Source organism: Thermobia domestica, chromosome 5, assembly GCF_964235325.1.
Source record: "Thermobia domestica chromosome 5, izTheDome1.hap1.1, whole genome shotgun sequence".
Classification (NCBI taxonomy): domain Eukaryota; kingdom Metazoa; phylum Arthropoda; class Insecta; order Zygentoma; family Lepismatidae; genus Thermobia; species Thermobia domestica.
In genome coordinates, this window is record NC_137458.1 from 55,970,945 (window position 1) to 55,997,018 (window position 26,074).

At 35.6% G+C, this 26,074-nt stretch overlaps 1 protein-coding gene across 1 annotated transcript in view; it reads right to left on the bottom strand.

Moving 5' to 3' along the window:
• Positions 1-1,727: 1,727 nt before the first annotated feature.
• Positions 1,728-26,074, bottom strand: part of LOC145685090 (uncharacterized) — a 73,615-nt gene continuing 49,268 nt past the window's right edge. Inside the window, exon 8 of the mRNA XM_081757433.1 lies at positions 1,728-1,927. Coding sequence (XP_081613559.1) covers positions 1,728-1,927 — 200 coding nt within the window. The remainder of the gene's footprint in view (positions 1,928-26,074) is intronic.

Below are 26,074 nucleotides of genomic sequence, written 5' to 3' on the forward strand. Positions count from 1 at the left end.
ACTGATGGACGTTCCGACTCCTTAGATACATTTAGATTTCCTCCATATGAAATGCAATACACTCAATTTCTACGTAGAAATTCCGCTTCTTATAAATTGAATAATAAACAAATTCAAAGTGTGAAATCGTCCCTATGTAAACATTATTCATACTTATTCCGAAGCTAAAGGAAAGTCTTGAAACGATTTTCATTATACCTTCCAAACACAGCTAAAAATGATCTTCGATTATTCTATCTATTACTACAGGTAATCATTTATACTTCTTGTTTGTTTGGTATACATAATTTCTTCATTATTATGTCTGTTATTTCTACTTCTTCGTTTGTTTTGTATACTTTTCTATCATTTCTTTATTTTTCATTAGTATTGTAGATAAAATAAATCTTAAGTTTTATCTGTTACGGGAGGTAATAATTTCTCCTTCGTTGCTGTAACTTGTAATATCACATATTAAAATTTCTTATTCCTCTTCTTTGTTTTGTATACTTATTATCATTATTATTTCTTTATTTGCTCATGATTACAGATAAAATAAATTTTAATTTGTTTTTCGTTTTTTTTTCATTTGAGAGAATAAAAATCGTCATCCGGTGTTTGGACACTATTATTGTACAGTATGAATTCTAGCTACATTTCCTCGTTATCACCATCATCAATATGAAAATTAGTGCGATCTGTGTATGAAGTCGTTATCATCAACATGAAAGAATATTACTACGATGTGTGTGCAAAGTGGGCATGATCATCAACACTGTATAGTATTGCTTCTACCGACCTTACACCTTCATCAATATGAAAATTAGTGTGGACTGTGTGTGTGTGGAGTCATCATCATCAATATAAACGGATATCATTATAGGATGTATGTAAAGTTACAAACTGTGTTTAGAAAAAAATGTATTATTGTAAACTTACCATCGTTTTCTTCTAGTGTAAATAGTATCATCAACAAATAGTGTGTATTATTTATAACTTTATTTCATTTGCTAATAAATGTTTTATGTTCAATTATTTAATTAAATAAACATATCATAGAATATATTTTGTATCTTTTTAAATTCATCCAATTAAAGAATCTTTTTACAATTTTTTCAAGTCTAGAACTGTTTCTTAATTCTATGATATAATCATATAACTAAATAATAATAATAATTAATTCAAATACTTATTAAGTTATTATTTCGTAAATTAAACAAGTACGTGAACTCATTATTACTATTATTATTATTATTATGATATTATTTTGTTTTAAAATATATAATTACTGACTTACGTTCATTTTAAAATAAAAATTGCCTATTATACTTTAGACAGAGTTCTATAATAATAATGAATTCAAATAAAAAAACCGTTATCTTTTATTTAAGAATCATTTCAAATATTAGAATTCATTATTATTAATAATAATACTTATAATATACAAGAAAAAATATAATATGAATTTCTTGTCATGAAAAATATTAGTGCACTATTAAAAAATCCTATTATATTCAAGTGAATTAAAGAAACAGAAAATACATTTTTCTAAAGGGAATACTTCAATTACACTGTATTTTTTATTATTAGATTTATTAGAACACAGTTCAGTATAAGTTAAAGAGAAAACAAATCCATTTTCTTCATTACGAAGAGAATTTCACGTCATCGATACTCTCCAAAGGTTGAGTATGGGTTTCAACTCACCATAGCTGTGTTTGTACAATATCAAATGAATCAGCTGTAATTCAATCTGAGTTTTTACTTGCAAAATGTTTTCTTTCCAATTTTAATCTTTCAACATCAATGCTCACATCACTGTTCTTATCAAGAGATACACTTGAAAAGCTTATGGTCATTGCATTAATAATACTTTGTTCATCCACACATGTAACAGCAAGTACTCTACATGTAAGACATCGCGATTGTACATGATTGCGAATAGTATCTGTACAAGTAAAAATATTCACTTAACACAACGCTGCAAGCTTTCCGTTTTTCACAGCATGTTCACACGGTAATAATTCAAAGAAATAAAGCCAATCACTTGAATTTAAGTGCACAGTATTTCGAGGAGCATCAAGTGTTGCTTTTTTCTCTAACATCACTAATTTTTGACCCAATAGTTTTCGTCATACCAATTCATTTTTCCTTTTCAGAGATTTTATAAACGTAATTTCCACTTGAGAATTTAAGTAATCCGAAACAAACGGTGTGAAATGTACAAATTTCTCCCAATCTGCCAAATTTAACTACACTCCAAACACAAGTTCTCTACACAATAGGAATCACTGGTGCAAGTGTACACCTTGTCTCAAAAAGGTTGAGCGCATTCCTTATTGGTGTTTTGAGGCAAAAGTCCAACTTCGGGTATCTTCGGAAAATAGTAAACCAGATTTGAACCTCCAAGCCGGCCTTTGCAATCGGGGAAAAGTTTCCTTATGAGTTTTTCTTCTTTTAAATGTAATAAGACTTGTTATCAAGTGTTGAAAAAAAAGCAACATTATTGAAATACTTAATAATACAATATTTCGAAACCTTGTATTAATTCTGCACATGCTTGTTTGTCATTTAGCTCTCCATACGTGATAGAACATTTAGATATGTAAACGAATCTTTCCATATGTAAAAGACTGCTCAAAGTTAAGACATGGGACATAATTATCGCCTGAACACTAAAATAAAAGCCAAAGTAGAACAGAACAGCGTTCGTAGTAGATGTGAATGTCATAAGTTTGTTGAGAACTGTTATACATCGCTGGAAGCATGTTTCCAGAAGTCCTTGTGTTAGCTCACTGGTAAGCTGTCGGATTTCAAATCATAAGGTTATGAGTTCGATTAACATCTGGGTCAATCTTTTTTTAATTATATTTTCCGTAATGCATGAAAAATTATACAAAATAATTACATTAAAATACATCAGTTGTACTATATATATATAACATAATCATTGCAGAACGTAGTAATTATTATGTTAAAATATAACATCTGAGATAGGTAGTTCTTCACAGTAAGTCGGTATTATATATGAGAATGTTAAACAGAAGTTAAGAAACTCGTTTAATAGCAATAAATAAATTATATAGTGTATTTATTTGCAGCTATTTTTCATATAGAAGGTAATTCTCAACATTCATAATACAGCATGACATTTATGTTCTTGAAAAATTATTCGATGCATAAACAGAGGGTATAAACAGAGAATCCAAAGTCGTAACGCTCGCAAGAAAATCATGAACCCCAAAGGTCACGTGAGCAGACTGGAATTCTCTTTATGAAGCATGCCACAGCAGAAAGTCTTTACGTAGATTTTCAATCCAATTCCTGATATACGCTTTTGCAATGTGAAGTGGTGATGCCTTGAGTCGCTCTCTCTCGCTCGCTCGCTCACTTTCTATTTATACAGAATATAAAAGTGGATGTATGTGTGTGTTTCAACATAATTCTGATATATCTAGAGCAATTTTAACTATATTCCTTACGGTCTGGAAAAGAATACTGTCGGCACATATATAAAAAATGCTAGAAACGGGTCGATATTAGTATCAAATCTATAGTTTCGTGGTCGCTTAGGTGAATAGTTCTACTTTCAATTCAAGTCCAATTAAGCTCCCATTAGCACCCAGGGTGGTTACGTAGCGACAGAAAATATCGAAATCAACCGATATTAGAATCGAATCGTAAGTTTTCAGCGCGGCATTTCCCATTAGTCCACATTAGTCCACATTTCACATTAGTCCCATTACCTAGAGGGGAACATATTTGCAGAGTGCAAAGTTGAACACTTGAATAATATTTTAATTTTTTTCGTATGATATTTCGTACGATATAATATTTCAACTATTATATCGTATGAAAAAAATTGAAAATTCAAGAGCAAATATACTATTTCATGAACTATCCTCTTTCACTATTCTAATATGTTTAATAATATCGTAAGAAATCTAAAAATAATTCAGAACATGTTTAAAATTTTATTTTTTTTTTGTTACGCAGTTGTAGCTGTAGCATGTAGAGTGGTATTTAACTGTAATAAATTCACTAATTAAGCATATTCGAATTAAGTTTTATTTTTAAGTTAGGGATGAAGGGGCGGAGAAATATGTAGTTATTCGGGGCGCTGAGAACAAAAGTGCATAGGGACGCCTAGCTTTAAATGCAACACTGGTCGCTAAATTAATTGGTAGAAATTTTAATGTCATTTAAGACCAAATTTAGTCCTAACGGTGGCAGTATCCGTTTGCTCTCCTAGGAGAAATGAAAAGGGCTGACATCAAACTTATAAAAAAAAAGACCGACATTTGTGTCGAATCCATAATTTTTGGTGTGGATTAGATAAAGAGTGGCATTCCAGGTGCCACGTAAGTTAAGCCATCATTAGCACTCTGAAGGGGTGTGTGAAATTTGTGACATGTAGAAGTAATTGAAAATAACCAATGTTAGTGTCGAATCCATATCTTTCGGGGTACCCAAGTTCTGATGGCCTTCAATTTCAACTTCCAGTAGGAATAAAATACCCTAAAATATCTAATAAGGAGAATTTAGATTCGAGTAACACATACAATGATTTAAAACGACCTATATTAGTGTAAAGTCCATAGTTTCGTTATCACCGAGATAAATAGGAATACTTCTGAACGAACATGTCAGCTGGATTTTGAATTTACAACGGCAGCATCGAAGGCATTGCTCGCACATCTCTAAGTTTCTGTATAAGTGTATATTCTAGCGTAACTCCTTAATGTCTGGGGCAACATTTACCAAACTTGGGGGACATATTACTTTAAATCTAAGAAAAAAATATTCTGGTAGTATGAAGTTATGGAAGTTGGGAGGTGTGACATGTAAAAATAATAAAACGCTGATCTTAGTTTTTATCCGTAATTTTCTCTGTCGTTGAGATGGATAGTGATGCGCAGAATGGAGTTTACATCCAAATTCATCACCATCTTTACAGGATGATGGCCTGGAGAGCTAAAAATAGTATCTCAAAAATTATTGAAAAATTTCTCGAATTTATAGTTTTCGGGGTTGAGAGAGCGTTTCTAATAACTTTGGAAGGTAGTTTGTACCCACTTCAAGATGGGTGTTTTAATCATATGAATTTTTCACCGTGAAAAAAAATGACCATTTCAACTATTATATCAAGCCAACCTTCGCAATCGACGAAAAAAATGTGCCGATCTATGTGTCGTCTTTTAAATGAAAGAAGACATATTAATAGGCTTCATCACTGCGAAATTAAAATACCGCTAATTTTACAGTAATTATGTTATATCTTCAAATAGATAAAAGATAATCGATAAGTGGAACAAGACATTCCCTAGACAATATTATTCTGCGTGAGATACCGTTATCATGACTCATTTATCTGCTTTCGATTTGCAGACATTTAGAAAATCGTGATTTTTGCGTTTCTAAATAACTGCAAACGGAAAGCTATTAGGTGACTCGTGATAACGGTACCTCATGCAAAATAACATAATCTATCGAGGTCTTGATCCACTTTTCGATTATCTTTTATCTAGCTGAAGATATCAGCTAATTATTGTAAAAGAAGCGGTATTTTAATTTCGCAGTGATAGGGACGCTTAAAATCAAAAATGGAGTTGGTCAATGGGTCGGTTGGTAAGTGGGTGAAATGGGTCAAGATTTGTGAGTGGGTCAGTGGATCGTGCGTCAAAAGGACATGACCTATTGCGAAACACCACTCACCGTGACTCACACTCACCCTCCAACCCATTCTGTTCAGTGCATTGTAGACATCTGAACACTGGTAAGCGTTTCTAGATTTTACTTTCATGATCTCCATTTTTCCTTTGGTCATTTGTTTCTCATGAAAAAGTTCTGTCACTTTTGAATTTTCATAGGATAGTAGAAGTTGGATTTTGGGATGCAGCCTGAACTTCTAGAGGAGCTAACTGCTTGAAAAAATATTTTTGAATCACCTATAACATATGAATTACATTATAAAAAATGATAGTAGCTATGTCTGCGTAATCATCACGGTCAAATTGCAAAGTCAAATGAAATGACGTTTGGTATATAATCAGGCACCAATCCCAACTGGAAAGTTATCATACGCGTATCACATTTATTATAATACATATCCTTAGGGGGAATAGAAGTCCGAATTTTTTCGAAAAATTGAGTATCTCTCAAGCCGTTCAACTGAGAGCTGAAATTCAGCATATAACTCCTCATTAAAAAAAAAAAAAAAAAAACGGAATATGTCCTGGCACTTTTTACAATTGTCTTTTATAAGTGGTGGGTGGGGGTGCATTTTCTATACATTGGAAATTGGTAGTGAATTGATTTGTAAAAGTACCATAATCAAAAACGATTGATATTAGTTGAGAAACAATGTGAGTAATTAAAACTACAGTTCTTCGAATTTTATACCCACTGCTTTCTATTTATGATTGCTGAAGCTGGTGTTTAATATATGGAGCGTTCAGAGCATAAGGCAATCAAGCCATAAAATTGAGAGAAAAATGGCCATAAAATTTGTATTCTATACCTAATTACATGGGCATCTTCAATTAGTACGGCATGCTTAATTATATAGAAAATTAGTTTTTCTTTCTTTTTTACGTTGGTCTACTTTTCCTTGATTTGAACTTTCAAATTTCATCCTATTTTCTACTGAAATGTGTCTGTAAGGCAACAAAGAAATAATTATATATGATAAATTTAAATTAATTTTAAATCGGAAGATAAAAAACACTGCCATTATATATCGTAAAGATCAGATCCATCAGCATTGTAAGAGAGAGGTGGTTGAGCCATTGACGGTAGAAATTCAAACTCCGACAACTGTTAATTTCACAGCCTGGTTTTATTACAAGTGTTAACTCTTTAGTCAATGGAGAGGAGGACGTGGATCATGGGTCAGAGTTGATGTCGATGGGTTTTGGTGTGTCGGAGTTGGTCGCAATGGTTCAGTGCGCTTCATAGTTGGTGGTGGGTCAGAGTGGATCACGATGGATAATGGGTCAGAATGGGCTAATGGGTCATTTGGATGGTGCGTGATAGTGGGTCATGGTGGGTCGTGAATCAAATTTTCATTGATCCACACCATATATGGTTAAAACTGTACTAAAGATAACAGGCACCGAAGATGCATGTCGACTATTATGCACACATTTTTCCCATAGATAGTACCCCACCAGAAAACAATAAATCTGAAACGGTTCACGGTATCACCTCCTAGAACTCGAGATGTAGGCGTTTCTTTGATTGGCTAAATTAAGACGTCAGTGATTTATCCTTCAACAAACAAGTTTTTAATGATCGTTTCCATAGGGAAGTCAGAAGGACACGTGTCTAGTAATCGTAATATTTATAGTTCGCGTCCACTCCGGGGTATTTGTTTTGTGTTTTTTTGACTCATCTAAATATAAACAAATCACACATATAGGAATTTTAACATATTTTGGGAGAGTAATTTTGTGGTACGTTGACGTTTCATTGCGCCTCTGCCCCTGGTAATAAAGTTTTCAAAATGTAACTGGGGCCACCGCCAGTCGTCGATGCAGGGCCACCAATTTTTGGCGAGAGGTCAATAGTTGACCATCTGCAGTCCACCGACGCTTACAGCTTAGGGTAACCAACGATGTCTTTGCCTTGTAGACTTCATGACTACCGACGTCGGCAGTCAACTAGCTTTTAGTATTCCTTTACTAACCGTCTATCGTTCATGTTTAAACACGGTGTTGTCATAATAATAATAATAATAATAATATTAATTATTATTATTATTTGTAGTAATAGCAGTATAATTGATGATAGAATAATTATATTGTCTATGTATTGTCTAGGTAGGAATACACAAAGCATTTGGCTCGTTTTGGTTCGACTCGACTCTAATCCGAGTCGAGTTGGAGGATATTTTTCGCGCCGAGTCCTAGAGTAGATCTCAAAGATGCCTGTTTCGAGTCGAGTTTCAAAGAAAAGTAGCTCGTGCCTATCCCTACTAATGAGAGCTTAATCGAAGTTAAGCGAAATCGAAAGTCACACTATTTATATAAGCGAATCCGAAAATTATGAATTCGACATTAATATCAATCATTTTCTAGCAATTATTTATATGTATCCCCCTCCCATTCACCATAAGTAACCCGACAGCACTCTTTTTCAAACTATAAGAAATGTGGTTAAAATTACTCTAGGTCAGTGGTTCTCAATCTAATTCCTATCACTATCCCCTTTTATCACATCCTCTTGCCAGCGACCCTTTTATAATTTGTGATTTATAATAAGCTTGTGTGGGATTTTTAACATACCTATTTCTATAATAGTAGAATCCATTTCTTGTTTATAGCGAACAGTGCCGTGGCATGCAAAATCAGCGCCCGGGGAGAGAGTATACGAGATGTCTCTGTACATATGAGTGAAGTCGACAGACTAGATGCGAAGCGCCACCATGGTTAGCACGAAGCTCAATAAAATTTTCTAAAGTAAGCCCTGCCTTTCCTTGATTTTGAGCACATTTTATTACGTTTTTCTTTCTCTTTTATATATGTGCACATGCATTTTCCTAACATGAGTAACGCACTTCCTCCGAAATTTTTGCCCCCTTTTTTCGCCGCCCGGCACTGACAGTAGATTCAGTGACTGTAACATCTATAGTAACTGTAATATCTATATTCCCAACGACAAAAATGCTGGTTCAAGATGGATGTTAAACTCCTTCATTGAAGAGGCCATTAACGTATCTGATCTAAGTCCACAACTTCTTGACCAAATAATAGAATGGTCATGCAACAAGTCTTTGCAACTGGTTTTCTGCAACGAAGACTTGGACAAGTTCTGCCTGATGAGGAGAGAAGAATATCCTGGTCTGGTATCTGGTGCTTTAAATGTAATAATTCCATGTGCTATATCGTACTTGTGCGAAAGTGTTCTTTTTTTAAATTTTTTATGGTAAACATTAAAATAAAGACAAGAAATTAATTATCAGTTGAAAATGGCTTGATAATGTTCGTCACGAAGATTGAACCGGGCATTGATGCACTAGTGAAATTACGCCATGCTTAGGTATCTCATTAGGTTTCAATTTTAATTGTATTTAAATATACGAGGATCATTCAATAAGTAAAGAGACAAAGTCTATATTTTTAACACTAATTATTTTTTTTTGTTTCAGGGGTGTTAGCTGGCAGCCTTGGGATATGCTCTGATCTGCTGTTTCGTAATTTTATGTCAACATAACTTCAAAAATATCAATTCATCATGGCAAGTCCTCTAGAAGATTGCACCTTAGAAGAACAGCGCTCAGTCATTAGGTTTTTAGTCGCAGAAGTTGTAAAACCAAGTGAATTTTTTTCTCGAATGTTGAGACAGTACGGTAACAGTTGTATGAACGGTGCGAATGTGTACAAGTGGGCTGATCGGTTTAAAAGTGGCCGAACAAGTGTAGGTGATGAACCCCGATGTGGACGTCCAGTGGAAGTTTCTGGTTCTTCGTTGGAATCGAGGATTGACGGACTTATTCGTGATAACAGAAGAATTACTGTTGAAATGATAGCTGAGGAAGTTCAAGTAAGTGTTGGAACTGTTTACAATGTCATTAGGAACATTTTAAAGTACAGAAAAACGTGTGCCAGATGGGTTCCCAGACAGCTTACTGACGCTCATTTGTCAAGCCTTAACGCAACGAAGTTTGATTGAAGGAGACGCTTTTTTTTTTTTAAAGAATAGTGACTTTCGACGAGGCCTGGATCCATCACTACGACCCTGAGACCAAAAGGCAGAGTATGGAGTGGAAACACACTAGCTCTCCAGTTCGCAAAAAATTCAAGGTTCAACCTTCCGCTGGTAAAGTGCAGCTGACCATCTTTTGGGAGTCACAGGGTCCAATCTGTTGCGATTTCCTTGAAGATCAGCGAACTATCAATAGCCTATACTATTCTGAGATGCTAGAACACAAAGTTAAACCAGCTATCAGGAGCAAACGCCGTGGACTCTTGTCAAAAGGAGTCATTCTTCAGCACGATAACGCCCGCCCTCATACAGCCCAGCTGACCCGAGATAAGCTTCAAGAATTGGGTTGGGAGGTCTTACCTCATCCTGCCTACAGCCCAGACCTCGCCCCATCTGATTTTTACCTGTTTGGACCACTCAAAGACGCCCTACGTGGAAAAACATTTGCTAACAATGAGAAAGTTAAGGCAGCGGTGCAAAGGTGGCTTCGGGGTAAATCGAAAGATTTCTTCGCCAAGGGAATTATGAAGCTGCAAGAAAGATGGGACAAATGCATAACTGTAAAGGGTGATTATATTGAAAAATAGCCTTAGTTTTGAAAGATTGAGATAAATTTTTATTGAGCTATAGCAATTTGTCTCTTTACTTATTGAATGCTCCTCGTACACGTTTTGTTGCATGTGAATTTTTGGAGTATTTCTATATACAGTTCTCATTTTCTATATACAGTTCTCATATATTTTCATATCATATCTCTTTCATTTAAATTCATTTTCAAACAACTCTGTACCCTTTGAAAATGTTCAGCAAACTTATTTTTATTGTTCTTTTCAGTATTTATAAAAATAAAAGTATGCCTATCAGAACAAAATTCAAAATAATATTTGAAAATAATTTCCGGTATTAGATTGTAACTATATTTATCTCTTCCGCTTATCTTCGCGATCCCCTAGGGACCGCGACTCCCAGATTGAGAAACCCTATTCTAGGCATACATGAGTCATGTTGGAACATACATACATACCCTTTTATATGTATAAATGCAGATAAGAGAGAGTTCAGAGAGAGTGATTTAGGTATTACCGCTCTAAATCTCTTCACTTTACTTTTGCGATTCGTGAATTTCTTACATGACAGTTTGGTGCTAGCTAGTTTTTTGTCTTGAATCACGATCAGATTTTCGATATGCTCTACCTAAATGCTGTAATGCGAATATTGGGAAGTTACCTGCGTATGAAAATAGCTGCAAATAAATACATTACATAACTTATTTATTGCTATTACACGATTTTCTTAATTTGTATTTAATATTCACATATAACATATCGACTTTCTGTCAATACCTGAGATGTTACATTTTAAAGATAAGAATTACTTATGTCGTGAAAATGATATGAATATATATATTCAACTGATATATATACAACTGATGATATGAATATATATATGCAACTGATATATACAACTGATGAATTGTAATGTAACTATTTTACATAGTTTTCGTGCATTGAGGAAAGCAGAATATCATAAAAGAACCTCACCTGAACGGGTATCGAACTCACGATTTAAACGCTCGGGGGTGTACCACTGAGCTAACATGACCGCTTTTCGGAAGCTGCTCCTGAAATATAACTGAGCTCATACGTAAATGCTCTTTTCCGTATGGAAATCACAATGACGAAACGAGAGTGTGAATACATAGTTTCGAAATATTGTATCAATAAGTATTTCAATCAATGTTAATTTTTCTACACTTAATACCATTTCAACATGTCTTATTATATTTAACAGAAGGAAAAACATATCTGTACATTTTTTCCCAATTGCTAAGGTTGGCTTGGAGGTTCGAACCAGCAGCTTTAATTTACTGTTTTCGGAAGATACCCGAAGTTGGACTTCGAAAGTGTTCCTCTCAAAACAGCTATCATCATATCGCTCAATCTGTTTGGTATATGGTATATGCTTTTATACGTGTAAAGTCAGTATAACAATTTATTCTTTAAACAGCTTTTCGTATGTATTAATATTCGTATATAAAAACTGTTTTTAATATTATTATTACGTCGCACCATTTTCAGATTTCTTTTGCAAGTCGTTGAGCAAGTCTTTCCCCACAATAGGCGTGTCGAGCAAGTAATTAATCACATGTCAGGTACTAGTTTTTACCTATTGCTTTCTGCTCACAGCTCAGAACATTGGTAACTATGGATAGACGTGCAGCAGTAATTACTTTATGGGAGTTGGAAGGCTATTCTGCAACTGCAACTAGCAAGCGAGTAGGAGTACCGGCCTCTACAGGAAGGCGATGGATTCGGAAATATTGTGCTACAGGTCAGACTGGTAATTTACGATCTCCTGGTCGTCCGCATGTGTCAACCAAAGCCGAAGATACAAGATTAGTAAACGAAGCACTGTTAGACTCACTAAGGACGTCTAGACAGCTAAGGGAAGCTGATCTCTTTCCTGGTAGTAAGCATATAGCTCTGCGAAGGTTTCGACATGCTGGATTACGTGTCCGTGTTGCTGTCGTGAAGGAAAAACTCTCAGACGACTACAAAATTTACCGTCTCACGTTTGCACAGGCGAATGTGGGTCGCAATTGGGAAAACGTAGTTTCCTCAGATGAATCCATATTCACAACATCAAATGAGGGACGCCTTTTTGTGTATCGTCGGAAAGGCACCCGATATGACCCTGGATATGTGGCTGCTTGCAATCGCAGTGGCCATGTATCTATTTCATGTTGGGGTTGGATTTCCAGTCGCGGAGCAGGACAGCTTCACAGAATTGAAGGACATCTGGACAGTGCTGAGTACTTAGACATTATGAGAAATATCATGGTGCCATCTGTACGAGTATTTCAGCCTGATGGTGTAATTTAGTTCCAGTAAGACTAGTCGCCAATACATACTTCCCGTGTCGTTCAGAAATGGTTCGCAGTGCAGCCTGAGATTGATTTAATTGACTGGCCGCCTCGTGGAGCAGACCTCAATCTCATGAAAAATATGTGGGCAGAAGTGAAGCGTACTCTAAGGGACATTTGGCCTGCGGCAGATCCACCAAGAACTCAGGATGACCTGTGGCATCTTGTTTCCGAAGCATGGCTGAAGGTAGGGACGGATTTTTCACTCATTTAATAGATTCCATGCCCAGAAGAATGAGGCATGTAATAAATTCAGAAGGGTCTTGGACACAATATTAATGTCTCCGCCGTAACTCCCGAATACAGTCATTTTCAGGGCTACCTAAACCCTTCTGAAAATATTTCTAGAAGCAAACCACTCCTTGTGTCCGATTTCTTTGCAGTTCTACTAACAAAGAAAATGATAATTCACCGTAGGCTTTGAACTCAAGACCTCTTATTACTAAGCCCGTACTCTACCAGTGAGCTAACATGAACACGCAAACGCAACCTAAAGAAACACGAGTTTCAATTTCCGGTATTCGATGACAATGATGCTCATATAGTTTGCAAATGTTGTCTTCAACTTGGGATATTCCGCAACACACACACACATATACGAAACACACATAAAGAAACAGAGAGAGAGAGAGAGAGAGAGAGAGAGAGAGAGAGAGAGAGAAGCATATCCAACGTATTCGAATGAGACTCGGGGCCGCGGTGGCTCAGTGGTAGAGCGTTCACCTCTGGTGCTTGGGGTCCCGGGTTCGATCCCAGCCCCCGCCAAGTGAACTTTGTGGTGGACAAACACCGTGTGCGTGGGTTTTCTCGGGGTTCTCCCGATTCATCCTACTTTCTTCATTCCACCATTTCATTCATTTCTCATAATCCCCGTCTCCTTTAGCCTAACCGGCATAACCGTGGGACGTAAAACTGAAGGATTTATTTTTTTTTCGAATGAGACTCTAAGTAACGACTTTCCGTTTTAAAGAGAGTTTGTGTTTCTTCCCGTGACGTTAAAAGGATCGGGAAAAGTTATCTGTCTTGAAGCAGGATCCGACTTTGGATACTCTGTTTATACACTTTCTATATTCGTAGGAATATACTGTATTTCACGATTGTAAATGACATGCTGTGTTATGAATGTTGAGAATTACTTTTTATATAAGAAATAGCTCCAAATAAATACACTATATAATTTATTTATTGCTATTAAACGATTTCCCTAACTTATATTTAACATTCTCATATATAATACCGACCTATTGTGAACACCTACCTATCTCAGATGTTATATTTTAAACATAGTAATTACTATGTTCTGCAATGATTATGTTATATATATATAGTACAACTGATGTATTTTGATGTAATTATTTTATATAATTTTTCATGCAATGCGGAAAATATAATTTCATTAGAAAAATCATTGATCCAGATGAGAATCGAACTCATAACCTTAAGATTTGAAATCCGACAGCCTACCAGCGAGCTAACACAAGGACTTGTGCAAACATGCTTCTAGCGATGTATAACGTTTCTCAACAAAATTATGACATTCATATCCACTACAAACGCTGTTTTTGTTCAACTTTGACTTTTATTTTAGTACTCAGGGGATAATTATATTCTATGTTTTAACTTTGAGCATTCTTTTACATATGGAAAGATTCGTTTACATATCTAAATGTTCCATCACGTATGGAGAACAAAATGACAAACAAGCATCTGCAGAATTAATACAAGGTTTCGAAATATTGTATCATTAAGTATTTCAATAAATGTTCCTTTTTTTCTACCCTTGGTAGAAATGGTCTTATTACATTTAAAAGAAGAAAAACACAACTGCTAACTTTTACCCGATTGCAAAGGCTGGCTTGGAGGTTCGAACCTGGTTTACTTTTTTCCGAAGATACCCGAAGTTGGACTTAGAAAATGTTTGCCATAAAACACCAATAAAGAATGCGCTCAACCTTTTTGGCACAAGGTGTACCATTATCCCGTCCAATACATATTAATTTGGTTTTCTTTGAATTAACACCATATTCAAAATTATCAAGTACTCTTTCTTAGTAGCCATATATGATGCACAAGCACTCAAAGACGTGTTACTTCAGAAGCTGATCAACACAGAATGACGGCACTATGCATACAGATGTCTGTGATGCATGAAGGGGAGAATGATAAGGACGAATCATCTTTCGTCTTGTTTATACATGTCCCATACACTTACGATGAAGATATCAATTCCGTAAATTCAAGATCGTGCATGTTATATCCAGATAAATTAATCTTCATTCATTTATATGTTAAAAATACATTTCCACTTTGGAAATACGATAATAATGCAAAAGTATCTGCTTCTAATTTTTCGGTACAGCGTATTGCAAAATTACTTTTTCGCCTCCTTCAAATGTCACAGAAACCTTCCTGCGTTATATCTTTGTAGTTATCTCACAATTTAGAATACGAAATGGTACGCAAATCTCTAAATCTTGCATCTTTGTAAAGGATACCAATGATGGCATATTAAGCTTATCTAACAGATAAATTGCCGATGTCATCTTTATTTTGATGTTTCTTCCTTCGCAACAGCTCCTAAAAAGTACCATACACAAAGACATAAGTATACACTCTACATTCCGTATCCGACGTGATCATCCTTTCATTCACTACTTTTTATTACGAGATCCTACTACTTTAAGTATAAATCATCATCACACACACACACACACACACACACACATCGACACTTCCTTGCAGAAAGAGTAGCCATGAAATGCTACACCTCCTTAACGTTAGCAATTACGACCAATTCGATCAAAGCACAAATTTCACACAGTCTAATAACAATTCCTGTTAATATTGAAAATCACGATCTTCGGTGGAGGGGCAGAGCTCCGAAATAACTACCTAGTACACGACGAGAAGAAGAAGAAGAGGAAAACAAAATGTTTCATCCTGTTTCTACAGACGGTAGCCATCCAAGAGCATGAACATGGTCATTATACGTTATTACAGCATAGCAACCAATCACCCAGCGCCAAGGGAACGTTGCCCAGCGAAATTTTCCCACGGGGGAATATACGTCGGGCCTTCTACTGCGCTTACAGCAGTTTGATTTCAAATAATTTCGGTGATATGGTAAAATGCAATATATATTGTCTTAAATAGAAATGACATATTACAGAATGTTATTAAAACTAGTTTTGATTAATTAGCTTCTATAATATCGCTACAATTCTTTTGGCAGATATAATTATAATAACTTCTCGGAAATATATAATCTATTGCAGTGTTGAAAATGGTAATAATAATAATAATAATATCTCACAAAAGTTTGAGATATCAATTTGCTGCAAACGTTATTGTGATCTGCACATATATTGAAAACTCTTTTTTACAATTTAATGAAGTATGTATATAAACTTTTTTTAAAAAAATTCAAATGTTCAATCCTCTGAAATTTTGTTCAAATTCGTTTAAAAGCTATCATATTCTGACCATAGTATTGGACACAAAAGTATTTAATGTAAATTGCTCTTCTGTTCTGTTCTTCTGTAAATTGCCTTATTACTAGTATAATGACCACGAAAATGTTGGATCTTAATGATAGTGTAGCGTCCTTGCTTCGCAAAACTTTATACAACTGTAATACTTAACGGGTTGTTTCTACATCTAGATTTGAAATATGAAATAACCTGATGTAATGCCATTAAAAATACAACTTTCTATTGGATTGGCAATATTGTTAACTTTGCTTTTTTATATACAATATGCCAAGCAATGTTACCTAATGGTGTTTGCTTGACACATTTTTTTTTGCGTTTTTGTTCATTAGTTCAAAAGGACGAAACAAGATAAATGGCCCTCTCTAGACACATGAGTGTATGCAGTATAAAACGCAAATTCAACTAGATCTACTGGCAATTAAAAGATTTATAACTTACAGTTTTTATTTAAATAGTAGACATAAAATCACATTTTCATCGAATTATCCCTAAATCTTAATAGCGTGATAAATAGAATTTTCATAAACTTACCTATCATTTCCAGTTTCCCAAATAATATATCTCTTTCATAACGCAAATATGGGAATGCTCCCATAATATACATAGGTCCTGGTGGCACTTTGTTGAATCTGCAATGTGGAAATGGGAAAACAACAATGAAGAAAAGGTGACCTATTTCAAACGATGTCATGGAAATCTAAAGTAAATGAAAAAAAGTTTTAAAATGCTAATCAATACCACCTGAATAAACATTGTTTCCATACTACCTGCAAAGGGTGCAACGACTAATAGAAGCTGATTTCCAATGCGAAGCATTCTTTCATTCAACAAACCATACCATCATGCTGTTTCAGAAATGAGTACTCTTCACAGACCAGTCAGGTTTGGAGGAGAGAGTACCATCAACTTGCATAACACACATACGTGAACAGATGTACATTTCCATACTGCGTTTACCACACATCATAAAGACCTATTTCGACTCAATATACGGTATGGTATTACCCATGATAAACATATCTTACAATATATGCTACCCCAAGAAGGAATGGAGTGTGTTTTCTTCTTCCTGCTGGATACACTGCCCGATTTATCGAAAAATATTACCCCGGCAATTCGCTGATGGTATTACCCGGGTAATATGCGGTAAATGGTAGACGTTGGATTCAGTGGGGCGGTACAGTGGATTGGCGTGACCAGTCTCCATATCTGATTGCACTGTATTTTTATCTGTGAGAAAAGTGTGGTATATGTTACTCTTGCCATCAGTGTCAACGGGTTCGAACAGGGTATCCATAACGCCTGTGTAACTGATTCGACATGACCCAGGTTTTCAATACTTGGTCCGGCCTTTTCATGTATGCATTCCTGTCCACGGCGGATACTTGGAAGATCTAAAGTGATGTAAACAAATGTAAGTTTGTATCTTTCTTTGCATCGATATATATCGCTTCGAACTTGCATTACTCATGCTTTGAGCCCTCGCGAACTCTCTAATATGCCCAATGTGCTACATGTTCATATGATATGTTTTGCCTATCTCCGTGACAGGAGTCACCTCCCGACGTTGGATACAAGAATTAAATTACATCCTTATATCAAGCAGTATGTATAATTACATGACACTTAATAGATGTAGTAAACTGGGAGGGACAGATAAACAGTGTTAGAAACCAATGCACTAATCATGCTTCCATTAAGTTTAGTTTTCTCAAGTCCACAGTATTGAACATATACGAAAATAGCTAACAGGTAGAAGCAAGTACTAAACTTCTATAGTTTTCACTGTAGCCTGAAAGTGGCTATGAGCACCCGTATATGCCCAGGGGCTGTGAACCTATATCAGAATCTCCAAAGTTCTCCAATACAAGCAACAAGAGTTCATCTTCGGAAAATGTTAAAAATGCCTAGTAACCATTTCCAAGTATCAAAAAAGCAAGAAAATGATTGGTTTACAAGCGCAACGAGACTTTATGTTCATAAGAAAGAAGATCACTTAAATTAGAGCTGATTTCCTATGCATCAGAGTAAAACGTTGTTAAGTGTGCTGACAGGAAAATGTAGTGTAAAGAATATATCTTTGCATTTTTCCATCTCCTTCTTTTTCACTTTTGCGTGTATTGGATTTCTAGATTACATAGAGAAAGCAATATATCGAGAGATTTAAATTATTTACGACGCGAAGAAAAGATATTTTATCAATGTAAGAAGCTATGTAAAGAGATAATGTGTCAATTAACAGAAACATGTATTAGAGCTTGTAACGCACATTAGAAAATAAAAAATCTAAACAAAAGTGCAGTTGCACAGAACAGAATATTAGCTTCAGGTTCTTTAATTCAGGATAATTGTTCAGAATGGGAATCTACCTCTACTAGATCGGGGGGAATTATTTTTAGTGTTATTATTTCAAAAATGACGTGAATTCTATATCATCGAAAAGTAAATAATTTATCATCCAAAGTAAAAATGCGAAATACAAATGCGTTAACTAAGGTTTATATAGTAATTAATTATGTAATAAGAAAAGAAGGTAATTCTTACTGTATGATTTATATATGGTCAAATAGAGATGCATACAAAATCGAAGCAAGTGAATTTTCGATACAACTGATATAAATTGAATTACAACAAACTTCAAAATAGATACAAAAATATTAACCTTAAATATATATATATATATATATATATATATATATATATATATATATATATATATATATATAAATATATATATATATATAAAGAACTCACCAATTTACTGTATAAATTGAATAATAGGAGTTCTTCCAAAATTCAACAACGAAATACACCACCTTAAATGACCGATTATCACATGTTGATAATAATCAAAATGGTCAAGAGTAATGAAACTTACGTCGAAATTCTCTTTGTTACTCAAACACACTTCACGATAAGAAGATATATATATTAACTTTCATATAAGGATTTACTCTGTATAACAATTCTGGTAATAACTTCACGATTAATTATACTTGAAAAAACTCAAACATCAAACATTGTAAAGACAATTCTCATCCGATTTTGACTTCACTTTTTAGGCGATGTTGCACCAAACCCATTCCGAACTATTATCTTTAGCCCAACCCCGAGTTTTCAAACGTATAACGAGTAGTTCCAAAAATGACCGTTGGCGCTGACAACCAAGCGTACGAAGAACGATACTAAGCTTCCTCTCGACAGTAGCTAAAAACACTACAGGGTAGGAAACTAAACCAAATTATCCAGACTCTCGAGAGGCTTTTTCTACACTACGGAATAGAGATCAGAAACCGTTACAAGTTTTAATAGGTATAAATGCTGCTTATTTCTAGACAATATAAGTATATTTGAGAAAGAGGTATTATGGAGATATAAATTAATAAAATACAGTGATTCTGAGAAGAGTTTCCAAAAATTAAACTACAACTATTTTGTGGTAGTAGGTACCTTTATCAATACCTATTAACTGTAGAAATTTTCCATACACTCAAGTCTTGTATGTACTTTATGTCCCACAGTCATTTAATTCAAGCTTCTTCAGTTGGGCCCAAATTTTAACTATGTCCTTGATCTCTTCCTGGTCGTGGAAGTGTTATACAAGATGCTTAAGTAAAAAGGTGCAAGTATTTTGTAAATATGGTTATTATGTTCTGGTAGAGAAGAGTGTGTGACGGATCGAACTTAATACCTAGGAGTATTATAAATCGTCACAGCCATTTTAAATATGTGTTACTCGTACTGAACTCAACGGAAAAAGTAAAATCTTCTGCAAAATCTCCTGAAGTAAAAGGCTGACAGTGAATTACACTATAGCCCACTTATAAAGGAAACTATCATTGTTCGCTTAGTTGGGTTTTAACATTACTTTACTAACACTTCTTTGAAAAATTTTCCTCATCATTAGGATGTGTGTATTAATTCGTAAGTTTCTAAATCCATATATTCCGTGCTAATTTTATAACAGTTTTCTTCACCTGAAAACACCTCCATGAATTGACCTATAGTTCTCATCATCACAGAGCGGGTAGCATCCACAACTCGCAGGAATATTTCGACTTGAAGAGATAGGTGATTCTGAAATTATTCCAAAACAAAATTACGTTCAAAGAGGATCTTCAATAATTACATTGATTATACAAATTGTACACAAGTGCGTCTTACATGGCAATACATAAAATAGTTACTCATAAATATATAATTTACCTCAATGCGTTATCATAATCTACTCTTATAACATTGAAAGCTTTTAAATTTAAAAATAATAGTTTTCCTGGAAATGTCTTGTTGATAAATCCAGGAAAACATATAAATAATAAAAATACATACCACGCCTATTTTTAACAGAACCAAGATGTTTCTTTCTGTCTCATTCATTACCTAAATTTTAGTATATATTTTTCGTAAAATTCATAGTAGTATTGGCCTGACTTGGCCGAACTTTTAATTATCCAATTTAGGGTACCCATGGACCATAGCGAATGAATCAGGGATGCTTTGGCCCGGGATTACGTTACCTATTGAAATTTTGCTTATGCTTATTCAGGGGCCGCACGTTGGTGCAATTACCTTGGCCAGGCTATGACGTAATAGAATTGGGAGTATTGGATCAGAGGTCATGATGATTCTTTAAAATTAATAAAAAATATTGTCTTGATGATTCATTACGTTATGAAATAGTACAGGTTTACGAATGCTTTCGTTCCCTTTTATGGCATAAAATTTGGAGATTGTTATCCATGGACTAACACGGGTGCAAATGAAATCTTTAGTTTTACGTCCCACGCTTATGCCATTTAGGCTAAAGGAGACGGTGACGATGAGAAAGGAATGAAAGTGTGGGAGGAAACTGGAGCATAATGTTGCTCATCACAAAACTATTTGCGGGGTTTGAACCAGGGACCACATACAGCAGAGGTGAACGCTCTACCACTGATCCACCGCACCTCTACTGGTATGAATGAATTAGAGGTAGTTGGTTTGAGCTAATATGTTCGTTTGACGTCACTGAACTGGGATTTTTTAGCCTGGAACTTATGATGGCTTGTTTCGTTCCCTTTTATGGGTATAAAATTACCAAAACAAGGTTTGATCTCTTTCTTGATGACCTATTACAGTATGAATTAGTAGACCACAGTAATAGTATAAATTAGTATTAGTATTAATATGAAACTCGAAAACTTTGGAGTTCCTTTGTGGCTAACCGGTTAGCGTATGCGCCTTTAACGTGGGAGACCAGGGTTCGATTTCCGGAAGAAGCTCATGCGGTTCGGATTGTTATCCCTTTGATGAGATGGACTAACACTCGTGCAAATGAAATCTTTAGTTTTACGTCCCACGATTAGGTTAAAGGAGACTGTGACGATGAGAAAGGAATGAAAGTGTGGGAGGAAACTGGAGCATAATGTTGCTCATCACAAAACTATTTCGCGGGGTTTGAACCATGGACCACATACAGCAGAGGTGAACGCTCTACCATTGAGCCACCACCTCCCTTACTGGTGCGAATGAAGTAGAGGTATTTGATTTGAGGTAATGTGATTATTTGACGTCGGGGTGACCCTATTTCACTTTTGGGACCCCCCACACATGGACCATAACGAATGAGTTAGAGATGTTTTGGTTCGGGATTGCATTACCTATTGAAATTTTGCTTATGTTTACTCAGGGGCAGGGATCACTCAGGACACATAAGATCACATTGATTTACATCAGGAGTTGGGGGGAGGAGAGTATCGCACCTCGTACTCTTTGATGAGTATAAAAATATTAAAATTTGGACGTTTTTAACTTATCCTATTATCTTTCACGAGACATTTTTTGTTGTATAATAGAGTACAATGGTTTATTTTTTGGGAGTTATCGTTCCCCTTTGGAGCCTTATTACGTTATATGGAGGCATATTTAAAATGATTTCCTTAAATTTGATAAGTACTATGTGATCCATTTTGTTCCGCTTCAGGTGTGAACATGGATACCTTGCAATCGTCCCGAGTTCAATTCTTGGAAATGTTGAATTTAATGTCCCCCCGTGAAAATCGATGGTAATGAGAAATGGGGGAAAACATGAACTTCCTTGACTGAGGATTGAAGCAAGGTCCTCACACACTAGAGAGAAGCGCTAAGCGACCGTACACGTGTGTTGATTACTATGCAATGGTCCCGAGTTTGATTCTTGGTGCTAGTGTTAGAAAATTTTAACGTCCCCCTTGAAACGATGATGAGAAATGAGAAAACATCATAAACTTACTTGCTTGCGGATTGAAGCAGAGAACTCACACATCAGAAACGAGAGCTGAGTCACCATGCCCCATTGAGAAGTTTTTAATTTCTGTGCGAGCAATTTCACGTATGAAAAGAACATGGACAGATTATGTTACATTACACATTTCTGCTCGTTGTTAAGCGTAGAAGTTTGTTATGGTGAAATTGCAGCATGTGCTTTTACGAAGAGTACTACATCATCATTTTTCTCAGCTGACGGACTTTTAAAGATCAACTTTACATTTATTTCAAAGACAGTTTCATAACATATCGATGAGTGTTACATTTTTTCAATCAAGTTTAAGGAAAATGAATTACATTTTAGATGTGGTAATTTGAATGTCGTAATAAACTAACGAGTCAACGGTATGATGTCATGATCAAAATCGCGATACTAAATGTCGTAACGATTGATGAGTAAGGAGAAAAGACGTTACGATCGATTGTTACATCATGTTTCGGCTCATGATACATGATGAATTCTTTGTTTTCATTTGTTCTTCGTGATGTCATTTATTAGTTTCCTTGTTTTTGATTGGCTGATAGTGATGTCACTTTATAGTTGAACACGTTTCTGGCCTAAATAAAAAATCCATTTTCATTTTTCAAGTCCTACTTCCACGAAGATCGTGAATGAACGAAGGTGTACCTCTAGTGACAGCGTGACTTTACTCCGTTCCTTGAATTTGAGGTAAGTATCAACCGCGTTTTCTTAATATCAATGAAGTGCTTTAGCATGAGGATAACATTGTTATCACTGTTTTTATTTTAGCATGAAATATTTAGCAAATGGAAGAATAACCCTCACTTACTTGACCGGAAATCCCACACATTAGAAGTAAGCACGAGAAATTTGTTGATTTTGGTTTAGCGTCCCTTCAGTAGTGGGGGGCTAGGAATACAGCTTAATGTTGAATCTGAGCGCATACTGGGTGTTGAACCCGGGCCAGAGGTGCGTAACGCTAGCCACTTAGCTCAGTTTCTGAAAGTTACCATTAACGTAAACAAAGAAACTACGCACGAATTTGTTCCCTACAATGTGAGACGTGGACCTTCAGTTTAATGTGGGATCTGATCTCCCGCCGAGAATTGAATTCGAGTATTCCTTGTCTAACCGCTTGAAAAAAGCAAGCGCATGAGATTTTGTTTTCGTTTCATGTTCGTCATACGTTTTAAAGTTCAGTGTGAGAGGAAAAATGCTTACTACAATAATTCTCTAGCACAGTTAGAAAAAACAATTTCATTCATTCTTTTTATCACTACACAAACTTAGGTCAATTACATGTTGATGTTGGTCCCGGGTTTGATTTCCAGTATGACGACAATAAAACGTTTCAGTAGTAGAACTATTTGAGATATGATAATTCTTTTAGGATTGAACGTGTAGTCATTTTGATAACGTAGTGATCTCTGAATTCAATTTTAATTCGTGCTTTTTTTTCTTCTCGTTTTAGATATTTGTTTTCTTTGCCTATTCCTTTTTGTTTTACCTTACCTTTTTCCTATTTGAATATGGCTACTTCTGGCTTTACTGTCTTGCGAGAAATCAATAGACATTATCGGCGTTTTAATCTCGAAGGACGAATTCTGGAAATTCAAATCAATGCTCCGACCAGTGACACCGATATTGTTGAGTGGGTTCAGGCCTCCTTTCAACAGATGTTGGATTATTTATTGGAAAATGTCGACGAATTATCGATGGTTGGATTATCGATTTTATCTCATGATGAGAAGAACAAACCGTTTTATTTATCTTTTCGGCGTGCAAGTAATTTGACACTGGAGACTTTATGGGCTTCCTTTGATCGCATTCTTCAAAGTAACGATAGTTTTCTCATGAACGAACCGTTCATTGTACATTTTCATCATGTGGATGTGCCCCGTGGATTTGGATTAGTGCGTCGAGGTCTTTTATCAAACGACGAATTATTAAAATGCAAGAAAGGCATCCTACGAGTAAAAAACACCGACAAGAATTGCTTGGCTTATGCGATTGTGATTGCTATTGGCCTAAAGAAATATAAGGATACGAACAAGAAACTGTACAGACAATATCATGACCAGAGCAAGTGTGTTGTTCTCCCAGCCGTACATGAACTTTTATCCAGATCATCAGTGAATTTAGAGCATGGGGGATCCGTGGAAGAATTGCGACAATTGCAACGATACTTGACCAATTATAAACTTACCGTATACACTAGCTTTTCCGGAGAAGATATTCTGTATGAAGGGCCGGGTGGCGAAGACAAAATTCCAATCAATTTAATGTGCATCAATTCTCATTATGACATCATCACATCATTAACGTCTGTTTTTTCTACCAACTATTACTGTGCTGCATGCCACAAAAAATATGATCATCTTAATAGACACGCTAAGAACTGTTCGGCCATGTGTGAGAAATGTTTGCAGAAACCGCCATGCAGTAAGACCAATACGGAGAAGCAGTGCCCAGAATGCAATCGTGAATTTTATGGTGAAACATGCTATACAAATCATCTGACTGTACCATATCATAAGGGCCAACCAATATGCAAGATGGTGAAACAGTGTGCCAAATGTCTACGCATTTATCCGTTTGTCCATACAGGGGAAAGAAAACATCATTGTACTGATTATTTTTGTAATGTGTGTCGTAAACACGTTACGTCTACTCACCAATGCTACATGAAGCCTGATACGACTCAATTAAAACCTGGAGTTCCATCAGTGTTACATGCCAAGAAGGCTATGATTGTCTTCTATGATATCGAAGCCACACAGGATACTTTCTTCGATGAAGACACATTTATTCATAAGCCCAATTTACTGGTGGCCCAACAAGTATGTTACAACTGTGTTCAAGATGAAGATATACATCATCCGTGTGAAGTTTGTGGACAGCGGGAACATATTTTTCAAGATGATCCGATCAATGCCTTTCTTGCGTATTTACGTCAACCACGACCCAACATCAAACTTATTGTATCTTTGGCACATAACTCTAAGGGATATGATGGTCATTTTATTCTTAAATCCTTAGTGGAAGAACATGAATTGAAACCTACTTTGATCTTGAACGGAGCAAAAATTTTAAGCATGAAAGTGAATCACTTATCGTTTATTGACTCCTTAAATTTCATGCCAATGGCTTTAAGTAAATTATCCAAGGCATTTCATTTACCAGCGACCAAAGGATATTTTCCACACTTTTTTAATACTGCTGCAAATCAAACGTATGTGGGAAAATTACCGGACATCCATTATTATGGTGCAGATGAAATGAAAGTGGATGCACGAGAAAAATTCATGACATGGTATAACGAACACCAGAACGATACGTTTATTTTCCAAGAAGAATTGGTGAACTATTGTGTCCAGGACGTCAACGTACTTCGAATGGCTTGTATATCTTTCATGACCCCTTTTGAACAAGAAACTCACGCCAATCCTTTCCTGGAGGCTATCACTTTGGCGAGTGCGTGCAATTTAGTATTTCGACGAAATTTCTTAAAACCCAATACTATTAGCATTCTCCCTGCACGAGGATACCGTCACAGAAACAATCAGTCACGGATTGCTTTGCAGTGGCTTGCCTACATGGAAGAAAAAGAGGGCCATCCAATTTTGCATGCGGCAAAAGGGAAAGAAGTTTATGTTGCTGGTTTTCATCTGGACGGCTACTACAAAGATCCCGACACTAAAGAGGAACACGTGTATGAATTTGAAGGCT